The sequence below is a fragment of the Saccharomyces mikatae genome, assembly GCF_947241705.1.
Source record: "Saccharomyces mikatae IFO 1815 strain IFO1815 genome assembly, chromosome: 11".
Lineage (NCBI taxonomy): Eukaryota > Fungi > Ascomycota > Saccharomycetes > Saccharomycetales > Saccharomycetaceae > Saccharomyces > Saccharomyces mikatae.
This window is the reverse complement of record NC_079266.1, coordinates 565,688-586,357: the sequence shown is the minus strand read 5'-3', so window position 1 is coordinate 586,357 and position 20,670 is coordinate 565,688. Positions and strand designations below refer to the sequence as shown.

Here is a 20,670-nt window from a genome sequence, read left to right as displayed (position 1 = left end):
TTTTCCGTTAATACTACAGTATTTTTACGCGACCGGAAAAATATAATTTTTAAGTATCTTTTTCTCGTTTCCAGCACGATAGTTGACGAAGAAACCCCCGCGGGGAAGTTCAAGATTTGAGCTTTTTCCGCCCACAAAAGAAAAAACCTGGGGAGAATAATCATGTTTTTTTCTTTCTTCTTTTGCCTTTCTCTGGATGACTGCAGTAAGAAGAAATACTTATTGCATTCCTAGAAAATATATGTATATATATATATGTATCTATGTGTATAACCAACACCGTTAAAAAAAATAACTCTGTATCTTAGTTTAACTTTAACTTTTCTCGCTTCTTCTATTCAGGTACCATACAGAATCACTAGCACACTCGTAAAATATATATGAAAAATGACTAGTTTAGATGATACAATAATTTCGTATCAAAATTTGATGTTACTGGATAACATGACTAATTACAATAAGCCTGCCATTGACTATTTCCACCATAAGTTTAATGACGCAAGCCTGGAAATGCCAGCTTCATGGACACTGTTATTGAAGATGCGTAAACACAAGTTACTTCGATTACCAAGTTGCTCGCTGGAGGATTCGCTTGATTATAACATGTACCTCGTTAGATTACATCATTGCCTGTGGAGGCGTTGGTCTATAAATCACTATGGCTTACAGAACTCCAAGTCTGACCCACTTTCCATCAACTGGAACAAAGAAACCGATGTAACGGTGTTGTATGGCCCGGATCTAACTAACATAGATAGTATCGAAGATAAAATGTGGCCCAAACAGCACAATGGTGACCAAAAACAGTCAAAAACTTTGAAGTCTGCATTGAAAAAAAATGCGGAGTCTTGGATAGATGAGGAGGTGGATGAAATTAGCAGCTCTATAGACGACAAAGGTACTTTCCTAGAACTGGAAGACGTATCATACGCATCTTCCGTTGATTCGCACACATCTTCCATCTTTGACCAACACCCTACATGCACTAAAATTTCCTCAGTAGATGAGGACACCGAGGACTTTGAACACGAGGAGAAAGTCCAGATCCCTCGGAAACTGAAATTCGATCAATCGGTGATGAGGAGAGAGATTGACTCGAAGGGTGTTATTCGCGAATCTCTTGTCAGCATAAACGATGTTTCTCACTCCCGTCACCATCGTCGTCACCATCGTCGTCAGCATCACCACCACCACCACCATCAGCAAGCCCCCCGTGCCGATGAAAGAATGAAAGATGTGCATTCTGAGTTTGACAGCTATACATTTGGCGCTATCGAAGATGACATTTTTTATAGGAATCAGGTTGTTTTTTAGAACGAGTCGCATTCTCCTTTGCATTTCTACATACGCATTTGATGTTAATCTTTTTCATATGTATTTATATATATTCGTAGCACTTTAGTGAAGTTCATGAATCAAACAACATCTCACCATTTCTCTTCAGGATTCTCTTTAAACCTTAGGTAATCACCCCTGTTGAAGAGCGAAATCTCAGTTTCATTCTCAATGCCGTATTCAAACAGTTTCTTTTCCTCATTTTCAGGATCTAAAATCCAGTCATCATCGTGATCGAAATTAATTACAAGATTAACTGTCTTGGAACCATGTGCGTGTGTATATATCTTTAGAGTATCATACTTAACATTGCGGAACGGTCTCAACGAACCTTCATTCTGGATTCTTTTCATAACTTCAATGAACAAATCCTTTGCAGTTTTGTCAGCGAGATCATAATCATGCAACACTATGTTCTTGACGTTTCTATATGGGAAAGATTTTATTATTCTAATAGTAATTACTGAATTCTTTAAAGGTCTGGCATTTGAGGTCAACGGCTCTTCTAGATCATAATCATGATAGGTTGTTGTCATTTTCAGTCTTTTGTTCGAATTCATGAATGACGCAAACGGATAAGAGAATAAACTAAATCCTTTCAGGTACTACATATTTGTTTTTTCTCTCTTTTCAGTATTAATACAACTTCCAAATGAAAGCTTTTGATAAAAGTAAGACAAAAAAAATAAAGAACTCCTCATAGGGGGCTCGAACCCCTGACATTTCGGTATCCTTGCTTAAGCAAATGCGCTTAAAAGCCGAACGCTCTACCAACTGAGCTAACAAGGATGAGTTCTTCGAAAATACCCTAAATAACATTCAATTTTGATATATGTCACAACACCCAAGCTTAAAACTTCTTTTTTTTCTTTTAAGGTCCAACGTCACCGAAGTTAAACTAACATGACTCAGCAGGTGACGTCTAGATCTAATTTAGTTCTGATAATGACTCCACATTAGGCATAAGTAACGGGTGTGTTTTTGAAATAATTATTCGATTCCACTATGAAGTACATAGGGTATACTGATATTCTCGGCAAAAGATCCAGAAACTCACGAAAAGAAGCGAAGAGAAACTATACATCATAATTTGATTTCTCTCGTTCCCCTTCATACGTTGTCATTCCTACCTGTGTTGCATTATCGAAGCTTGCCTTTCGGCGTCTACGGAATTTGATGACAATTCTTCATCATTTATGTCATCTTATCATACTGTAAATATAGTTATATTCACGTGCGACAACCAGTAATCAGTGGACAATGGTTGATATTCAACCAAACAACGCAAAGATTGTGTTTATGTATAGGGTGCTGAAAATACGAGGAAAGGGCAAGTTTACCGGATAGTTGGAATTGACACTTGAAAAAATTGTGCTCTTGAGAGAACAGATTTTCCAGTACAAAGATAATGAATGGGCAAAATCAATCAAGCACTTTTACACTATTTTCTGTAGCATGGCTAAAATAATGCTCAACTCCATATACTCCAAGGATCTATGCTTCATATCCTACGGAGTCGTGTTGCTTGTGTCAGCGTAAGTTTCTTCTATCCTCATTTGTCTCATCAAATATACAAACTCTCACTCACAACATGATTGCCCTTGCTGGTACTCCTATGACCGTGGTTATTTCCTTCCATTGGCATGAGCATGAGTCAAAGTAATATTGGTTCGTTATATAACCATATGTGCTCGTGTGTAGTGATGCACGCAACTTTTTTTCCTGCAAAAAATGGCATCGATGCTTTTCTGGGGAGGCGATATTAGAGGAGAAGAAGTCAAAGAATACTCTTGAATCAAACAACCTCACTTTTACTTGTCCATTTATCACCGCCGTCCAGTCTCATTTGAAAAGATCATTTTATAACTTGGCCTCCTTTTTCTTTTCATACTACCTTGTATTTCGGGATAAATTCAAAGAAATACCAGTTAAGGGAAAATTAACAGGCAAGATTTTAGAAGCAAACAGCAATGACTGCCGTTGCCTCTACTAAGGGGAAACATGAAGCTGATCATAATCAGACTATAGAGTGTCCAAGGTTTTCCCGTGGACAGAAGGAGATTCCATTGGACAATGAGGATACAAAAGGGAAGGACTCAATAATCAACTCACCTGTGTCAGGAAGGCAGTCAATAAGCCCTACTCTGTCCAACGCTACTGGCGCCACCACTAAATCTATTATGAATGCTACAGGAACTTCGGGTGCTGTAGTAAGTAATACTCCGGAAGCTGGTTTGAAAAGAGTTCCCGCTGTAACCTTTAGTGATCTGAAGCAGCAACAAAAGCAGGACAGTTTGACTCAACTGAAAAATGAATCGGAAAAGGCTAACCCCCCAAACAACAGCCTAGCAGTCACTTCAACTCCGGTTCCTAATAATCCTACAACTATACCGAACCACATTATTTCTCCAAGAACGGTACATGTATCTGGTTCCCCGCTAGTCAACCAAATGAAAGATCATGTTCCTAACAAGGACAGTACTCTCAAAATAATTGATCCCATCAAGCCCGACAAAGTCATGGCCTCTTCAACACCAATAAACAGACCAAGCGATAAGGTAACAGCCAAAGCTCCTGATAGCATTTCACTACGAAAGGAAGATTCACAAGATGAAGTTAAGAATATTTTAGGCCAAAGTAGGGTACACTCCCCTCCAGAAGAGATGCTACTGAAACAGTCTGTCATTCCTTCCATTATTCCTAAGAGAGAGAATTCCAAGAACTTGGACCCTAGGTTACCTCAAGATGACGGAAAATTGCACGTACTCTTTGGTGCGACAGGTTCGCTCTCGGTATTCAAGATCAAACCAATGATTAAAAAATTGGAAGAAATATATGGCCGTGACAGAATAAGTATTCAGGTTATCCTAACACAGTCAGCAACACAGTTTTTTGAACAAAGATACACAAAGAAAATCATCAAGTCTTCAGAAAAACTGAATAAACTTTCGCAATATGAATCCACTCCAACAACCCCAGTAACACCAACACCTGGACAGTGCAATATGGCTCAAGCAGTAGAATTACCTCCACATATTCAGCTTTGGACAGACCAAGATGAATGGGACACATGGAAACAACGAACTGACCCCGTTCTTCATATAGAGTTACGCCGCTGGGCAGATATTTTAGTAGTAGCCCCTTTAACTGCGAACACACTGTCAAAGATTGCGTTGGGACTGTGCGACAATCTTCTGACAAGCGTCATCAGAGCTTGGAATCCAAGCTATCCAATTCTTTTAGCGCCTTCCATGGTAAGTAGCACTTTCAATTCGATGATGACAAAGAAGCAATTGCAAACCATAAAAGAGGAAATGTCTTGGGTCACTATTTTCAAGCCCTCTGAAAAGGTTATGGATATAAATGGCGATATTGGTCTTGGGGGGATGATGGACTGGAATGAGATTGTTAACAAGATTGTTATGAAATTGGGTGGATATCCAAAGGATAACGAAGAGGACGATGAAGATGAAGATGAAGATGAAGATGAAGATGAAGAAGACGAAGAAGAAGAAGAGACAGAGGATAATAAGAACGAAAACAACAACGACGATGACGACGACGATGATGATGACGATGACGACGACGATGACGACGATGACGACGACGATGAAGAGGATGAAGTAGGAACTCCAGGTATAGTAGATAAGCATCAATAAGTAGTCTATGAATTGCAAGTATACCGTACAACTCTACATTATTTGTGTTTTGTAGTTTTCCAGGAAAAAACACTTATACGGCAAGACCAGCAGCATATCCATAAAATGTCATGATGTTTTTCCTTTTTTACTTGCAGGAGATATGTGAATGCCATACTAAGCATACGTAGATAGATATATCTTCATATAAACCGCTATTTATTCAATAATCATTAATTCATTAGTCTAGTTATTCCTTCGTAAAAATCGTGTTCTTAATTCATTCTATTTGACATAATCCCGGTACCGGAATAAGTCCGATACTATTCATAGGTTTTTGGAAAAAGAAAAAAAAAGTAAAAAAAAGAGATGATTAGTAATCATTCATCCTCATCACATATTAAAACCTATACCATACAAGTCCCTTTCATTGCATTTAATCTCAGTATTATACCCCATCAAACAAAAAGCATCGATGTCGCATTACAAATCAGGTCTACTTCTGATACATCCGGCAGTAACTACAACGCCAGAGCTAGTGGAGAATGCTAAGGCTCAGGCTACATCCATGAATGTCAAGTTCGTGGATCAGTTCTTAATCAATAAACTAAATGATGGGTCCATAAATTTGGAGAAAGCCAAATATGAAATAATCAAATATTTGACGCCTGAAGCCCCGGCTGATATTCAGTTTCCCAAAAAGTTAATTCCTGTCCTAGCTGAGTCATTGACACCAAATGGCTCGTTAATTGGTTTAAGTGATATCTATAAAGTAGACGCATTAATTAATGGTTTTGAAATAGTTAACGAGCCAGATTACCAGTGGATCAGAAAGGATTTCTCCAAGCTTAACCAAACCGTTTCCATACCGTTGAAAAATAAGAAAACTAGCAGTACTAAGTCGCAAAGCGGTAACAACAAGCTGCCCACTTTCAAAAAAGCTAGTGGCACAACGACTAAACTGCCTTCATTTAAAAAAGCAAGTAATGCTGAGTTGCCTATACTCAAGAAAACTGAGGATTTCCAATCACCTAGTTTCAAGATGGCTGCCGAACCCAAAGTTTATAAAGTCGTGGATGACCTGATTGAAGATAGTGACGATGATTTTTCCAGCGATTCTTCCAAAGCTCAATATTTCGACCAGGTGGATGTTGAGGATGACTCCATTGAAGAAGAAGACTTAATCGACGAGAATGATTCTGGTAAGCCAATGATTACTATGATTACGTGTGGTAAATCCAAGACTAAAAAGAAAAAAGCTTGTAAGGATTGTACCTGTGGTATGAGAGAACAGGAAGAAAAAGAAATTAATGATGTCAGGTCTCAGCAAGAAAAAGTTGTCAAGTTTACCGAGGATGAACTAACCGAAATTGATTTCACCATAGATGGAAAGAAAGTCGGTGGCTGTGGCTCATGTTCTCTGGGGGATGCTTTTAGGTGTAGTGGCTGTCCTTACTTAGGTCTCCCTGCTTTTAAGCCTGGTCAACCTATCAATTTAGATAGCATTTCAGATGATTTGTGAAAACTCAAAGTATATTTTTCTCAGTGAGTATCGATTTTGTTACATTAATGGAAGATTTTTTTTTTCAGATGCATTCGTCAACTGAGAGGGTTGGTGGTCGTTTTTTTCTTTAAGTTGAAAAAAGTATATATTTATTTTACGGTGACAACAAATTTCCTGAAATTTATTATTTAACCTCAATATGTAAATTGTGTATAATTTGTAGAAACAGTTATACTTTCAACCGGGTCGAACATATAATGCTTACAAAGAAGAAAGCGTGCTAGAGCAGCTGTTCATGCGTATTTTTCCAATGCTTTCGTGACCGCATCAAATACATCATTTACAATCAGCGTAGGTTTACATTCCTTTAAGTCATCACCTTCCTTATACACTCCCGTTTTAACCAAACAACTGTTCCAACCGTAATTCTGAGCTCCAATGATATCACTTGCCGGATTATCACCCACCATGAAAACCGAGTGGAATGGTGAGGTCGAAGGTTTAGTACCTAACGGAGGCAGCTTCTGGTTCACAGAATCGTCTATTTTTCCGCACAATCTTTTTTCCCAATCAATGAGAATATGATGTGCAAAATCGTAAGTTAACTTTGTTGGTTTACCCAAAGTATAATCTTGCAAGGACTCACCATTTAACTCAGAGTAAAGCCTTCTAACTAACAAGCGAAAGGCACCTTGTCCAAATCTGTTTAACTTGTAGGGATTGGCCCATAGCAAATCCTGGTTTGAAAAGTAAATAGGAATTGAGGGTTTGCCACTTTTCTCACCTCTCATAGTATTCAACATACCATTTTCACTATTAATTGCATCGGAGATAATTTGTATATCTGCAGCCCAATCATGAGGATCATTGAATACCAAGACAGCATCGAACTTCTTAGTGGTTAAACTTGGAATTTCTTTAGAATACTCCAGCAGTTGTTCGTCAGACAGCCCACTAAATGGTGTAATATCTCTATTATATCTCACAATATCGGTTTGGTGGACAACATCTTGAAATCCATAGCCCTCTGCGACGTCTCTCACGGAAGGTGTGCCAACTGCCAAGATCCTTGAATATTTGTGAACAAGAGACTTGTAAGGAGTATGACTTTGAATGATTTGCAAAGGTGATACATCAACGTTCAACTTGCTCGAAATAAACTCTGTACGTGCTTTCTCAGAGAACCCTCCTCCATTAGTGAGTAAAATATATGGAATCTTATTTTGATTTAGTAGTTTTAATGCGTCGCTGGCGCCTGCAATTGGTTTCTTACCCCTGAATAATACGCCATCAATATCAAATGCAAAAGCAATTTTTTTGCTGTTTGTTTGGAAAAACCGTTTACCTATCATTCTTGTTTGCCCTCTCGCTGCAGGTTCTTTGCAATTTCGTTAGAGTATTTTTTCAGTACTCAAAGCGTCTTTTTCTTCAATAATCCGGAACATAGTGACTCATTAACTGACTATAAATGTCTAATGTTGGCAGTTGAATGATATCTTATTTCTATATACAAATTCACATTATTTAAATAGGCTATCCGTGTCAACCTCGAATTCTCTGAAACCTTCATCAATGACAAATTTTCTTGATTCATCAAAATTCAATAGATCTTGTTCAGCCAATACATTCACAGCTTTACCTACAACCAAGACACCCGGGGGCCTTGAACCAATCTCTTCTACCACTTGTGGCACCCACTTAAGAAGAGTTCTAGTTACACGTTGATCAGGGCATGAACCTCTCTCGACGATTGCAGCGGGAACATCACTATCCCAACCATGTTTTAACAATTCTGTGATCAGGACGTTGGCGCGATGCAATGCCATTAAAAAAACAGTAGTCCTGCTTTCAACAAATTCAGGGATTTTGGGCAGAGCACCCTTTCTGCCAGTTCCAGTACATATGAGTACTTGATCCGCAATATCACGTTGCGTAGCAGGGATTTGAGCCATTACAGTACATGCTAGAGAAGAACTTATGCCTGGAAGAACTGATGGAATATATCCATGATCCTTGAAAAAGTTGAATTCTTCACCACCACGACCAAAAATATATGGATCACCTTGCTTCAAACGTACCACTTTCAATCCATTAGCCAACGATTCTAATCCTTTGGCAAGTAATTCCTGTTGTGCACGTTCAGCATTACCGGGAAATTTTTTAGCTATAAACGTTTCAGTATTAGAAGGTATCAAGTCTAAAATAGCTTGTGGCACTAGCTTGTCAGCTAAAATTATATCCGCAGTCTTTATCTCCTGTAACGCACCTATTGTTAGCATGGATACTGAGCCTGGACCGCTTCCGACCAACGAAATCTTCCCCAGTTTTTTAGAACCTTCCTTTTTGCCAACATCCAATAACTGCAATTGTTTTGAGCTATTTTCGATTTTTTCATCTATAGGAGGAATTGCGCTATCTGAAGTAGTTTCTTGTTTTATCTTCTTATTTGTAGAGGAAGAAGTTTCGAAATCCTCTAACTTAATGTCACTCAACTTGTTCATTGGATAATATTCCATTACCTGCGATAACCATCTGGTTCTTTTGAGTCTTTGTTCCCTACTGGTCATTTCAAATTCACGGATTAGTTTGTTAAACTTATGACTTTCCCAACCATCTTCATCTAATCCGTAGCCAAATCCAGATAATGACATATCAGTTTGATAGTATTTTTCCTTCAACAGAGCCTTATGATCTTCGTTTATAATTCGGTCCTTCAAGTATCCCATATTTACCACCACTTCAGATATATTGGGGGGTAAATGAGATATTATGTCTCTTTTTATCCTGTTGGCCAATATGTACCCATTACCGTTCGTAGTAACTGCAATCTGTAAGCCGCTACCTTTTGGGTCGACCCACGTAGGTATCATGTTGAATGTGGAAAACTCTGGTTTATGGAACGTGTTTATAGGAATTCTCAGTTTCTGGCATTGCCAAAAGATCTCATTGCATAGGCTACCTTGAGTTATGGGTAGGTCTACGAACACTCTATCTACAACTTTGCACACAAGCACTCTCCCTAAAGTAGTTAAATCGGATAAAGTAAAGTCCCTCTCTATTATTTGAAATTTATCAAAGTGGCCAAATTCCGACTGTAGTTGTTTAGTGTGAGTTGGCGACGAGGGATTCACCACTACGGGATTTCCACCAGCATTCAAAACGGAGTGGATTCTATTCTTACAAACGCTGATTGAGTCAGTGGACCCTGTACCAACAAGCAAATGGACTTGATCGGTAGCAAAACCGGCAGTAATCAATGGTAATGAAGTGGGCAGTGTTAACAAGTCTCGTACCATTCTTTCGGAATTCTATTGATCTATCTATCACTCTATTTATTCTTGTTTCTTTTCAATGTAATATCCAAACAATTCAAAATGAACCGTGTTACTTTTGCAGAATCGTGCAAGAAAAAAAGTATACATATATACACATATATATATATACGTGCATTCAAATATATATATATCATTTTTTGTCTTAAGTATACCTAGCTTTATGTAGCAAGTGTATTAGTGATGATTCATCCATAGTGAAATAAATTTCATTTTGAGTCCGCTCACAGTTTATTGCATGAACCATTTTTCACCACAATTTGTAATGTCACGTGTATGAAGGCATTTCCAGAAATAGTAATACGTGAAAAGTGAGTAAATATTGACGCATTCGTAAAAAAAGGGCCTGAAGGAATAATTACCGAAAAGGAAAGTATGCAATTCCTGTGTTGCTGTTGTAGTGATTTCCGCTATTGTTGACATAAGGAATGCCAGGCTCGTTAAGCGAGTACTGGAAATGCACTTGGATATAGATCGGTAGATACGGACCTTAATAACTTTAGCAGGGGCGCTCAAGCAATTTAAAACCGGCATACGTTTTAACTAAAGAATGGGCAAGATGATCGCCCAATGTTACCCGGCTTGATAACATGATGAAATTCAAGATTATAGAATAGTAAAATAGAGTTGCGACAACTCATAGTCATGGAAGTAGGAGCATAAAGTAACCATTCAAGTGCTCATTCATAACCAGAACACGATCGAAAATGGTATCCACCACTCAGTCGAGGTCCTTAAAAGCCATGGGAGAAGAAATCTGGAAAAATAAGACAGAAAAGATCAATACAGAGTTATTTACGCTAACATATGGTTCCATAGTGGCACAATTGTGTCAAGATTATGAACGTGATTTTAACAAAGTGAATGATCATCTATATAGTATGGGATATAATATCGGCTGTAGGCTTATTGAGGATTTCTTGGCCAGGACGGCGTTGCCACGGTGCGAGACTTTAGTAAAGACAAGCGAAGTACTGAGTAAGTGTGCGTTCAAAATATTTTTGAATATCACACCCAGTATAACGAACTGGTCACATAATAAGGATATGTTTTCGTTGATCTTGGACGAGAACCCATTGGCTGATTTCGTGGAGTTACCTATGGACGCTATGAAGTCGCTCTGGTATTCCAACATATTATGTGGTGTTTTAAAGGGGTCGCTTGAAATGGTGCAGTTAGATTGTGACGTCTGGTTTGTATCAGATATCTTGAGAGGCGACTCCCAGAATGAGATCAAGGTCAAGTTAAATAGAGTATTGAAAGATGAAATACCGATTGGCGAAGATTAGTAGACTCATAAGCATTTTTCTTGGTTTTAGTTATTATTGTTGTCATTACTTAGATATACATTTTTTTTTCCTAAGTAGAAATGTTACTTTTTAATGTTTTTTGGTAGTTACTTTCATATTATTATATACAAACGCTGAAGTGCTTTTCTGTTCAATCTTGTTTTGATTTTTTTGCGGTTATTCCTTCTTTTCGTGTTCTCTTTTCTGTCTTACTAGTGAAGCAATCTTCGAGGATATGTCCATATCGCGACCGTTTTCCTTGTTCAAATCAGATCTTTGTGCAATTTCAGCAGTCGCTTTGTTTTTCTCATCAAATTCGTCTTCTTCCTCACTAGTTTCTCCCTCGCTTTTCCAATGTCCTTGCCTTGCATCAGAAAAGATTGGGATATCAGTCAATGAGCCTCTTGAGTTCACTCTTGATAGTGCATTAGAAGCTTGTGAGCCAATCGAATGTATAGAAGATGAACGACTTCTGGGTTGAGCACCCATACGGCTTATAGACGACTCTGTATCAGAAGAAACGTCATAATCCTCTCTCTTCGAGAAAATTTCAGTGGCCAATTTTTCGTAATCAGGAAAGACCAATGGTCCTAAATCATTGCAAACAGCAGTCAATTCCAGACTCAAATTCTTTCTTGTGGCTTGAATCTCTTCGATTTTTTTACCTGGATATACAATGGAAACGAAAAGCGGTCTTAAAGATTTGAAAAGATCCACGCCAATTTCGCCTGTTTTCAAAGAGGAGTAGGTTGTGAAAACCAATATAGAATAGAAATAGACGAATTGCAAAAATAAATTATTGGAAGGAACCCAAACACGGTAATAATGTTGCTTCTCTGCCAAAAAAATCAGTAAAACTGAATAGGTAACATATAAAATGGGAGCCAATATCAGCGCCACGATAAGCTTCCATGTGGCTAACAAATCTGTTCCTTTGATCTTAACCAACGATTTCTTCAGACCCTCTTTTGCCTTCTTTTCAGAATATACATGACAAATAATGAAAATCGGTGTGAAGAGAATGGACCCTGGAAGCGATAGTATAGCAAAAACGATAAGTTTAACCAATCGAGTGACGAGGATTACAAAACATCTCAAAGCTTCCAATTTGGTAGTTTTTAATTGCATCACTTGATGGTCTTTCAAACCAACAGAATCCAATTTTTTGTTGTAATCATATACAAGTTCTTTCAAATGAATGATTCTTGGGTCGTCCTTAAATTTGGAATAGCCAAAAAGTAGTCTCCTGTTGATTTCTACAATAGCGGGTAGAGGCAACTTAACCTTTAGCGGTTGATATAATCTTCTTGCAGCTTGGATGACCATTAAAGTGTCGTAGTCTGGGGCATTTTCGGTGACAGAAAACAAGGAATTTGTAATCTTCTTCAACAATTTGGAAACAGTCTCGCGCGGGGAATCCTTGTACATCTCACCATATTTACCATCTACAACGATCGGTTCGCCGTATTCTAACACAGCTCTAGATCTAAACTTGTTTCGATGGAAATAGTGCAGTCCACAGGGTACAACGGCCACTTTCATATTGGGATCGGCGGCTACTGTGCCGAGAGCCATAATGGCCACACCTGCCTTAATAGGCAGCAACGAAGGACGGTCATGAGATCCGCCTTCAGGGAAAATGCCCACACAGCCCTTTGTATGCAAGTGGTCGAAAACACTCTGGAAAGTTTCCGTGTTGTCTATTTTCTCAGCATATTTGAAATTAGTACCGTTGGTTAAGAGCTCCACCACCTTTGACTTGGACGTTTTGAATGAAGAAGACAAGATTATCGTTTCGTCATCTGGAATCTCCTTAATTTGAGCATTACTCAAGTAGTTGGGTAGCCCAAGTAAAGACTTTGCCGAAAACCTTTTTGTGAAGTTCACCGGAGTCGTCTGTGGGTTCCTAGAACGGCCCTTTATGATTTCCGGGTGGTTCTTCAAGTCTGGAGCGTAGATTTCGAGGTTTTCATCTACTGATTTGAGGTTATCTTGGGGTCTAGGCACAGGGATACCACCCAAAGCGTGACCGAACAGAGAGATAAATCTTTTCTTAAAACTAGACTCAGCAGTGATAAAGCAGGGCATTCTAGACCGGGACTCCCCAGCTGACGTTTTAAGCAAACGGGTTTGGACCATTACTAAGGCCGGGTCGATAAACTGATTTGCGTGAGGGGCACACACGAGGATAGTGGGCACACCAACTTCAGGAACATTGTACGCACCACGTACCTTAATTTCTCTAAAGAAAATAGTGAACAGAATATTAAAAAGAAACACGGAAAGGTCATACAGCCACGTATGGATATTGTACACGAATCCATTGTATGAGTTCCTGTACCGTCGGGACGCCTGAGGTACATGAGCAACAGATTTTGCAGCGTTATGATGGGCAGCGGCAGTAGACATAAATAAAAGGGAGCAGTAATTGATTGAATGACTGGTTAGCAAAACGAAAAGTAAAAGTTTGGCTTCAGTAAACAAAGCACACAAGTCCTATCTTATAGTCCAGATGCTACTCCTTCCGAACTTTCTCCTCTTTTTCTCTCCTCATTATCACTCTTCTACTAACAGTGAAAGGGAGCTATTAAGCTCGCAAAAGGCGGAGAAGCGGCGGGTTACGTGTTTTTAAACAAGAGTATAACCTTCCCAATATACGTGCCAAGAACACTCAACGAGGAGTAAAAGAAGCTCGGGTCGATGTCATAATGCAATCACTAGACCACAGTTACATATAAAAATTACATGTAACAGTTCAATACTACTATTTGACAACCGCGGCACAGCGGCAGAAGTAGCTTATATGAAGCTGGGAGCGATTCACCCGCAACCAAAGCTCGCTAACAGGAATTTCAAAGCCACCAAGATTCTGATTTGTCAGAAACTTCGGAAGTATTGCAGTTGGTTCATCCAAGTTTGTAATGTGTTGTTGTGCTTCCAAAGGTGGTGCTGACGTGTGGTTCGGCACTATGTGATAAGTACTATGACTTTCTTGGCAGCCAGGGGCTGGCCCACATCGGCCATTACCAAGTTAGGAAAGGACCCTGGAACGAAAAGTACTTAAAGCAGAAAGCATACTGCACGTACTCGAAACTGCAATATAGATACATTTCGCTTTTCATACACACACGCAGACACGTACTCACACATACACATTCACACTCATGGCTACTGCTGTTAAATTTTTGCCAAACCTAGGCAGGACCATTCATAAGAGATCTCTTTACCTGCTCTCCGCTACTGCTGCTGCTGCTGCTACTGCCACCTTCGTCTACTCACAATGCCACAAGAAATCATCATCTCATGGAGGTAATAGTAATAACGGATGGAATAACTGGGGGAAAGCAGCTGCTCTTGCTTCCGGTACGCCTCTGGTTCACGTTGCTTCCCCAGAAAAGGGGAGGTCATACGAGGAATTTCAAAAGGTGTACAATGCTATCGCGCTCAAGCTAAGGGAAGATGACGAATATGATAATTATATAGGCTACGGTCCCGTGTTAGTGCGTCTTGCCTGGCATACTTCCGGGACTTGGGACAAGCACGACAACACAGGTGGGTCATACGGTGGAACGTACAGATTCAAAAAGGAATTTAACGACCCATCAAATGCAGGCCTGCAGAATGGCTTCAACTTCCTGGAGCCCATTCATAAAGAGTTTCCCTGGATTTCATCAGGTGATCTGTTTAGTTTAGGAGGGGTCACTGCGGTGCAAGAAATGCAAGGTCCTAAGATTCCATGGAGATGTGGCAGAGTTGACACACCAGAAAATACTACTCCTGACAACGGGAGACTGCCTGACGCTGATAAGGACGCTGACTATGTCAGAACATTTTTTCAAAGACTGGACATGAATGATAGAGAGGTCGTGGCCCTTATGGGGGCGCATGCTCTGGGTAAGACCCACTTGAAGAACTCCGGTTACGAAGGTCCCTGGGGAGCAGCCAACAATGTCTTCACCAACGAGTTTTATCTGAACTTGCTGAATGAGGACTGGAAGCTGGAAAAGAATGATGCAAACAACGAACAATGGGACTCTAAAAGTGGATACATGATGCTGCCTACTGACTATGCTCTGATCCAGGATCCCAAGTACTTAAAAATTGTAAAAGAATATGCTGATGATCAGAACAAATTCTTCAAGGATTTTTCAAAAGTTTTTGAGAAATTGTTGGAAAATGGTATCACTTTCCCTAAAGATGCGCCTGGACCATTCACCTTCAAGACGTTAGAAGAACAAGGCTTATAGTCCGGTAAGAATGGATACTTTATTTATTGTCTTATAGTTGTTCTACTCCATACTATTATTTATTTATATGTTTAACTTTCTGCTTTTTATATGTCATGTCATCTAATACGTACATATAATAAGATTATAAAAAAATCCAAGTTATATTAATGCAAACTACAAGGATAGTAGTACTCTGGCGAAGTAAGCAAGAATATTCAGCACACATTTTCTACCTTTTCAAAATGTTTACCAGTGTCGCTAAACTGTCACAACAAAGGTTTTTAATTAGGCAACCATCTCTCACTGCTGCCACATTGCGCGCAACCACAACGATATTACCCTTAAGACCATATTCTCAGCCCGCATCCCTCCAAGACTCGACTAACTTGACATGGTCCAATTTCTTCAAGTTAAGAAAGCAACAACGTAGAATAAATGTTGGTTCTTCGCTGTTTACTGGGCTCTTGGGGTGTAACATTTCATGGGCTTACCTGTCTACTATGGAAATAGACCCCACCCAATTGCTTTTCGGATTCGACCCATTAACTGTTATTTCAGCAGGAATAATAGTCTCTGGTACATTGGGCTACTTATTGGGCCCCATAGTTGGCTCACAAGTGTTCAAGCTCGCCCACAACCGGCAATTGACACAGTTCAATGACAAGAATAAAGAGTTTTTGAAGCATATTATCAATAATAGAGTTGATGCCTCTTCTCAGAGCTTTAGTAATCCTGTTCCAGACTATTACGGCGAGAAGATAGGATCTCTGAAGGAATATAAACAATGGCTGAGAGATTGTCATGCTTACGCCAAAAAAGCAAAGGAATTCCTGTAAATGAACAGGTGAACCTTATTTTCTTCTTTAACTCTGTATATATACATATATGAATGAAGTAGTAACATATACAACACAAATAAAATAAGTTGAAATAAATTGGCAAGAAGAGGATTGTGCAAATATTATCCGATGTCCCTCTTAACTGACATTCAAAAAAAAGATACAAAATCCACAGGATCAAAAATATCTTGAATCATGTCAAACTCAGAAACAATTAAATCGTTGACAGGTAAAGCTGCTGATACAGATTGTTGCACTAGTTCCTTCTGGGGTCTTTTCTCTAGTCGTTTATTCGTCGTGCTTACGTTGGTATCTGCTTCCGTATGTCTGGCTAATTGTGAACTAGCATGATCATAAAAGGATGAAAAAATATTAAACTTCTCGGAATACTTCTCCATATCCAAGAACTCCTGCATTACTTTTACGCGCATCTGAAACTTAAAGCCTACCATATGATCGTTGTATTTTCCTATGGGATAAAACTCGTTATTCCATATACTTAGGATATCTGAATCATATCTACCATATTTTTGCACCGCCTTGTGAAATCCTGATATCATTACACAGGCGTCTTTTAATCTCATATCTTTGGGATCTGTCAAACTATCACCGTTCTCTTCTAGTTCTAGTTCATTCAATAAAAACTCCAAAATGATTCTCCATGCATCTTTTTCACATGAGCGGTTCAAGATCTTATAGCTTATTTTAGCTGTAAACATTTTTTTGAAACAACGATAATACTCGAAGCCAAATTCGTTAAAATACACCGAAGAGACACCATAAAGGAACTCAACCATTTTCTTTTTATCATTATACTGAATTGTTTTGAACCGATCTCCTCTAAGAATGAATGCGGGAATGAGGACCAAGATTTTATTCGCTACAATTTCCACAATTCTGTTAGTATAAAACTTGGCTAGTGAATCCACCTCCAAGTCATCACTGTTGAAAAAGTAGTTATAGCACTTCTCTGAAATATGAATCATCATATCCCATAAGTTTTGAAAACTCTTGTAAAACTCTGCAATATTGCAGTCATATTCATAAAAGATCATTTCTGCATGCAATAAGCTCAATGAGAACAAATCAATAATCCATTCCATTTCAAAATCACAATGGTTCATCGTGTGTTTCCCGTTCTTTGACAGACTTGCTAAAATGTGAAACTTACTTTTCAAATCGCTAATCAGCCGGCGTAATAAGTTCAAATCTACCCTCCCTGGGTCATCATTTAACGTATCATTTATCTTTTTCATCAAGCTATCCAGTGGCAACATTTGCATGTACCATGTTGTTGTATCTCCTTCTTCTTTAAAATGAAATTGCAAGGTTTTCCCGACTTGGCATTCTTCACCACTAATAAAACACATTTTTCTGTCCCAAAATAAAACGTAACTCCAAATTTTTCTAAAAATTGACACATAATCGCTTGTTTTCATTATATCGTACGAAGGTCTTGTACACCGGTTGACTTTAAATGTATATTTTTGTGGTTGAGAAAAGCAGTACCAATTAATGCCCATTTCTTTACATGATGATATTATTGTTCCCATCAAGATTTGGCAGTATTGAGTTTCAGTCCCATCACCATCTTCTGGTGCACACCAATGTAAGAACCTTAGCAATATGAGACATTGTAATTGTAATAAGTTACATTTTCTAAGGACCTTTGTCTCAAACAAATAAAGTTTAACGAGGGCCAAAAACTTGGATGTATCAATTTCTTGAAGGACTGGATAAATATACGGTGTTAGTTTAGAAAATTGGACAGAAAGCCGACATATTTTAATGATTAACAAAATTATGCAGAAAACCATATGATCATAGTGCTTTACAGAGATTGAATTCCCTTTTTCTACAATATTTTCATAGAAGACCCTAATTTCATGACGTAAAACTTTCATATCGAAAATAGGTATAGTGTCGTATATCTTTTCCTCAAAAAGAACTAAAACTTCATTTTCTAGGACTTTCAAAGGGGGTAGATAATCTTTGGCTACAATAGGTTCAGAGCTTTCGCTAAATTTAGTAGCATTATTTTCTCTGTATTGCGCAAACTTATTAAACAAAGACTTATGAATTGTCTGGTGCATTCGGAAGTTATTACCCTTATCAACAATACCATTGCTATTATGACGTTCATCATCAGCATCGAATGTGGATAAAGCTTCAAACGATTTTGGTAAACTTCCATTTTTAACATTATTTCCCTTACTTCCTAATTTATTCATCATTTTCTTGATTGCAATACTTCTAAATGTTACCATTGCTTGCAGGTAAGGATCGCGGTTTTCAATTGCTCTATCTGTGAACAGACTAAATAGATTATCAGCAGATCTCTTGGTTTCTAAATAAAACCCATGAGGGATTAGGTCAATAAATAAGGGGGCTTCTTCATGTATCGGTAAATAAAATCCAGATGTTAGGTTTTCTACTTCTTGCGTTCTTTGCCGATAATCTTTATTCTGTTTGAGTTGTGGAAGTTTTCTCTTTTTAATGAACCCTGGACTGGTTCCTTCCACAGGATTTGTTTGTTTCCTTACAGGTTCAATACCATTTAAAGTAGAACCTGATTCTAACTTCCCAGCATTATCATTCAAGTAAATACAGCTGTCAGCGTCTCCCAGTCGTGTACATGTTCCACATGGTTTTGTTCGATCACACTTACTTTTTCTTTTTTTGCAATTTGTACATACCACAGTAATTCTATGTCGTTTCTTTGTTCTCGCTTGAGATTCGTAGTACATTGAAAAATCAATGGTCAGTTAAGTCTTAAAACAATTAGTTGAAACCACTGCTTTTCTCTTCAATGATCTATAACAATGGAAGATTTCCATATAAAATAGATGATTAATCATGATACAAAATTACCCGGATATTGATGCTTAATAAGCTCATCGCAATATCAAAAAGAAAAATGAGTGAAAGAAGGTTAATTTGGTTTCGGCAGAAAATAGAATTAAAAGATAGAATAGAAAAGAACTAATTAGAGTAATCTAATGATACCACCACGCATTGTTCCATGGAGAAGCTCTGGCGAATTAGAAGAGCTAAAATGTTGGTTTTACCCGAGAAGCAAAGCTATCATAGGTGATATGAGACATCGTGCTGTGCAAAAAGTACAGAGCTACCAGCTTAAAGGTTCGCAGTATTTGCCTCATGTAGTAGACTCTACAGCACAAATAACATGTGCTGTTCTGCTAGATGAAAAGGAAACAAGTTCGGGAGTGGACCAAGACTCTATTCCCATTCGATTGTCTTATGTAATGGCCTTGATTCGTTTTGTCAATGGCCTGTTAGATCCAACACAGCAGTCTCAATTTGCCATTCCCTTGCATACATTGGCGGCTAAAATTGGGCTTCCTTCTTGGTTTGTTGATTTGAGGCACTGGGGCACGCATGAAAGAGATTTACCTGGCCTTGAAATTCTTCGTTGGGCCGCCAATGAAGCATTGTCTTGGCTATATGAACATTACTGGAACGATGGGGAGTTGGAAGATGACGGGGACGATTCACATGATAATGGTTACGAATACGAAAGAAATGATAAACTAGAAAAGTATATGGGGTCGTTAGCTAATACACTTGATAAGTGGAAACGACTTAAAAATGAGTTTTCAGAGCACAAATGGGTATGGGAAAATGCCAGCGATAGCTTAATCACAAGTAGTAATTTTTCCGGAAGCGACTTGACTAACCTCTATTCCGGAAAGAGGAAAGGTTCGTACGAAAGCTCATCTGAAACAATGATCAGAGAAAACTTGCGTCAGTGGCAAGAGCTTTGGAAATTATCCATTTATCATAACGTTGTACTTGAGAATTTTTTCAGCAATTATGATCCACTTTTGCTCAAAGTATTAATGCTAAATTTAAATAATTTTGACTGGAAATTAATTGAATGGGTGGCTAAGAACTACAAAGCCCAACAAGATGATAACAATGTCACGACGATTTTAAAGAAAAAATTCAATGTTTGGAAAGAACTACAGAAAAAACTGTTGGATGTTATAATAAATAACCTTGACAACAGAAATGTTAAAAATAAGTGGCAAAATTGGGAGAAACTTATCGATGAAAATGCATCGTACTTAATACTATATTTCTGCCAGTCTATGCTAGCCAAATTAGATACCGAAAAGACTTGTGGGAATTCATGGAGAAACAAAAAACGCAGAAGACAACCTGATAGTACAATGGAAATCGAGACCAAATTAAAAGAAAACATAGATAACTTATCATTGAGGTTTAGCGAAGGCGACATGAAACTGTATGATTTTACCCCTGCAGACAAAGACCTTTTCCCAATGAAGAAGAAAACCAGTCCTGCATTGAAAACTGACACCAATGATATACTAGGCGATTTGGCGTGCTTGAAGCAAAGGATGACCAATAGCGTAATAGTCAGTAAAAAAAAGAAATCAGAGGACAACGATGCTGCACCTTTGAAAAGTTGGTCAAGGGTACAAAATTGGCAACCTAGACCCTTTGGTGTTCTGTGATCTGC

General features: G+C 38.5%; 12 protein-coding genes and 1 non-coding gene across 13 annotated transcripts; 7 read left to right on the top strand and 6 right to left on the bottom strand.

The window, feature by feature from the left end:
* Positions 1 to 387: 387 nt before the first annotated feature.
* Positions 388 to 1,314, top strand: SMKI11G2800 (uncharacterized protein; the record flags this gene model as incomplete). Its single annotated transcript, XM_056223984.1, has 1 exon — positions 388 to 1,314. The coding sequence occupies one exon, from the start codon at positions 388 to 390 to the stop codon at positions 1,312 to 1,314; it is 927 nt and encodes a 308-aa protein (XP_056077948.1).
* A 113-nt stretch (positions 1,315 to 1,427) lies between these two features.
* On the bottom strand, positions 1,428 to 1,871 carry AIM29 (Aim29p; the record flags this gene model as incomplete). Its single annotated transcript, XM_056223983.1, has 1 exon — positions 1,428 to 1,871. One exon carries the CDS (start codon positions 1,869 to 1,871, stop codon positions 1,428 to 1,430), a length of 444 nt encoding a protein of 147 aa, XP_056077947.1.
* Positions 1,872 to 2,028: 157 nt separating this feature from the next.
* Smki_11.trna16K lies at positions 2,029 to 2,124 on the bottom strand. Its single transcript has 2 exons — positions 2,088 to 2,124; positions 2,029 to 2,064 (listed from the first exon to the last, which is right to left on the bottom strand). It is a non-coding gene; the product is annotated as a tRNA-Lys (tRNA).
* A 1,181-nt stretch (positions 2,125 to 3,305) lies between these two features.
* SIS2 (phosphopantothenoylcysteine decarboxylase complex subunit SIS2) lies at positions 3,306 to 4,994 on the top strand (the record flags this gene model as incomplete). Its single annotated transcript, XM_056223982.1, has 1 exon — positions 3,306 to 4,994. One exon carries the CDS (start codon positions 3,306 to 3,308, stop codon positions 4,992 to 4,994), a length of 1,689 nt encoding a protein of 562 aa, XP_056077946.1.
* Positions 4,995 to 5,448: 454 nt separating this feature from the next.
* Positions 5,449 to 6,495, top strand: DRE2 (electron carrier DRE2; the record flags this gene model as incomplete). Its single annotated transcript, XM_056223981.1, has 1 exon — positions 5,449 to 6,495. One exon carries the CDS (start codon positions 5,449 to 5,451, stop codon positions 6,493 to 6,495), a length of 1,047 nt encoding a protein of 348 aa, XP_056077945.1.
* Positions 6,496 to 6,770: 275 nt separating this feature from the next.
* Positions 6,771 to 7,829, bottom strand: SMKI11G2750 (uncharacterized protein; the record flags this gene model as incomplete). The annotated part of the gene is made up of 1 exon (XM_056223980.1): positions 6,771 to 7,829. One exon carries the CDS (start codon positions 7,827 to 7,829, stop codon positions 6,771 to 6,773), a length of 1,059 nt encoding a protein of 352 aa, XP_056077944.1.
* Positions 7,830 to 7,997: 168 nt separating this feature from the next.
* MET1 (uroporphyrinogen-III C-methyltransferase) lies at positions 7,998 to 9,773 on the bottom strand (the record flags this gene model as incomplete). The annotated part of the gene is made up of 1 exon (XM_056223979.1): positions 7,998 to 9,773. One exon carries the CDS (start codon positions 9,771 to 9,773, stop codon positions 7,998 to 8,000), a length of 1,776 nt encoding a protein of 591 aa, XP_056077943.1.
* A 743-nt stretch (positions 9,774 to 10,516) lies between these two features.
* Positions 10,517 to 11,098, top strand: BET3 (TRAPP complex core subunit BET3; the record flags this gene model as incomplete). Its single annotated transcript, XM_056223978.1, has 1 exon — positions 10,517 to 11,098. The coding sequence occupies one exon, from the start codon at positions 10,517 to 10,519 to the stop codon at positions 11,096 to 11,098; it is 582 nt and encodes a 193-aa protein (XP_056077942.1).
* A 177-nt stretch (positions 11,099 to 11,275) lies between these two features.
* On the bottom strand, positions 11,276 to 13,507 carry GPT2 (bifunctional glycerol-3-phosphate/glycerone-phosphate O-acyltransferase GPT2; the record flags this gene model as incomplete). The annotated part of the gene is made up of 1 exon (XM_056223977.1): positions 11,276 to 13,507. The coding sequence occupies one exon, from the start codon at positions 13,505 to 13,507 to the stop codon at positions 11,276 to 11,278; it is 2,232 nt and encodes a 743-aa protein (XP_056077941.1).
* Positions 13,508 to 14,262: 755 nt separating this feature from the next.
* On the top strand, positions 14,263 to 15,345 carry CCP1 (cytochrome-c peroxidase; the record flags this gene model as incomplete). Its single annotated transcript, XM_056223976.1, has 1 exon — positions 14,263 to 15,345. The coding sequence occupies one exon, from the start codon at positions 14,263 to 14,265 to the stop codon at positions 15,343 to 15,345; it is 1,083 nt and encodes a 360-aa protein (XP_056077940.1).
* A 224-nt stretch (positions 15,346 to 15,569) lies between these two features.
* Positions 15,570 to 16,163, top strand: PAM17 (Pam17p; the record flags this gene model as incomplete). The annotated part of the gene is made up of 1 exon (XM_056223974.1): positions 15,570 to 16,163. The coding sequence occupies one exon, from the start codon at positions 15,570 to 15,572 to the stop codon at positions 16,161 to 16,163; it is 594 nt and encodes a 197-aa protein (XP_056077939.1).
* Positions 16,164 to 16,315: 152 nt separating this feature from the next.
* Positions 16,316 to 18,913, bottom strand: OAF3 (Oaf3p; the record flags this gene model as incomplete). The annotated part of the gene is made up of 1 exon (XM_056223973.1): positions 16,316 to 18,913. The coding sequence occupies one exon, from the start codon at positions 18,911 to 18,913 to the stop codon at positions 16,316 to 16,318; it is 2,598 nt and encodes an 865-aa protein (XP_056077938.1).
* A 252-nt stretch (positions 18,914 to 19,165) lies between these two features.
* On the top strand, positions 19,166 to 20,665 carry LAS1 (rRNA-processing protein LAS1; the record flags this gene model as incomplete). Its single annotated transcript, XM_056223972.1, has 1 exon — positions 19,166 to 20,665. One exon carries the CDS (start codon positions 19,166 to 19,168, stop codon positions 20,663 to 20,665), a length of 1,500 nt encoding a protein of 499 aa, XP_056077937.1.
* Positions 20,666 to 20,670: the final 5 nt, after the last annotated feature.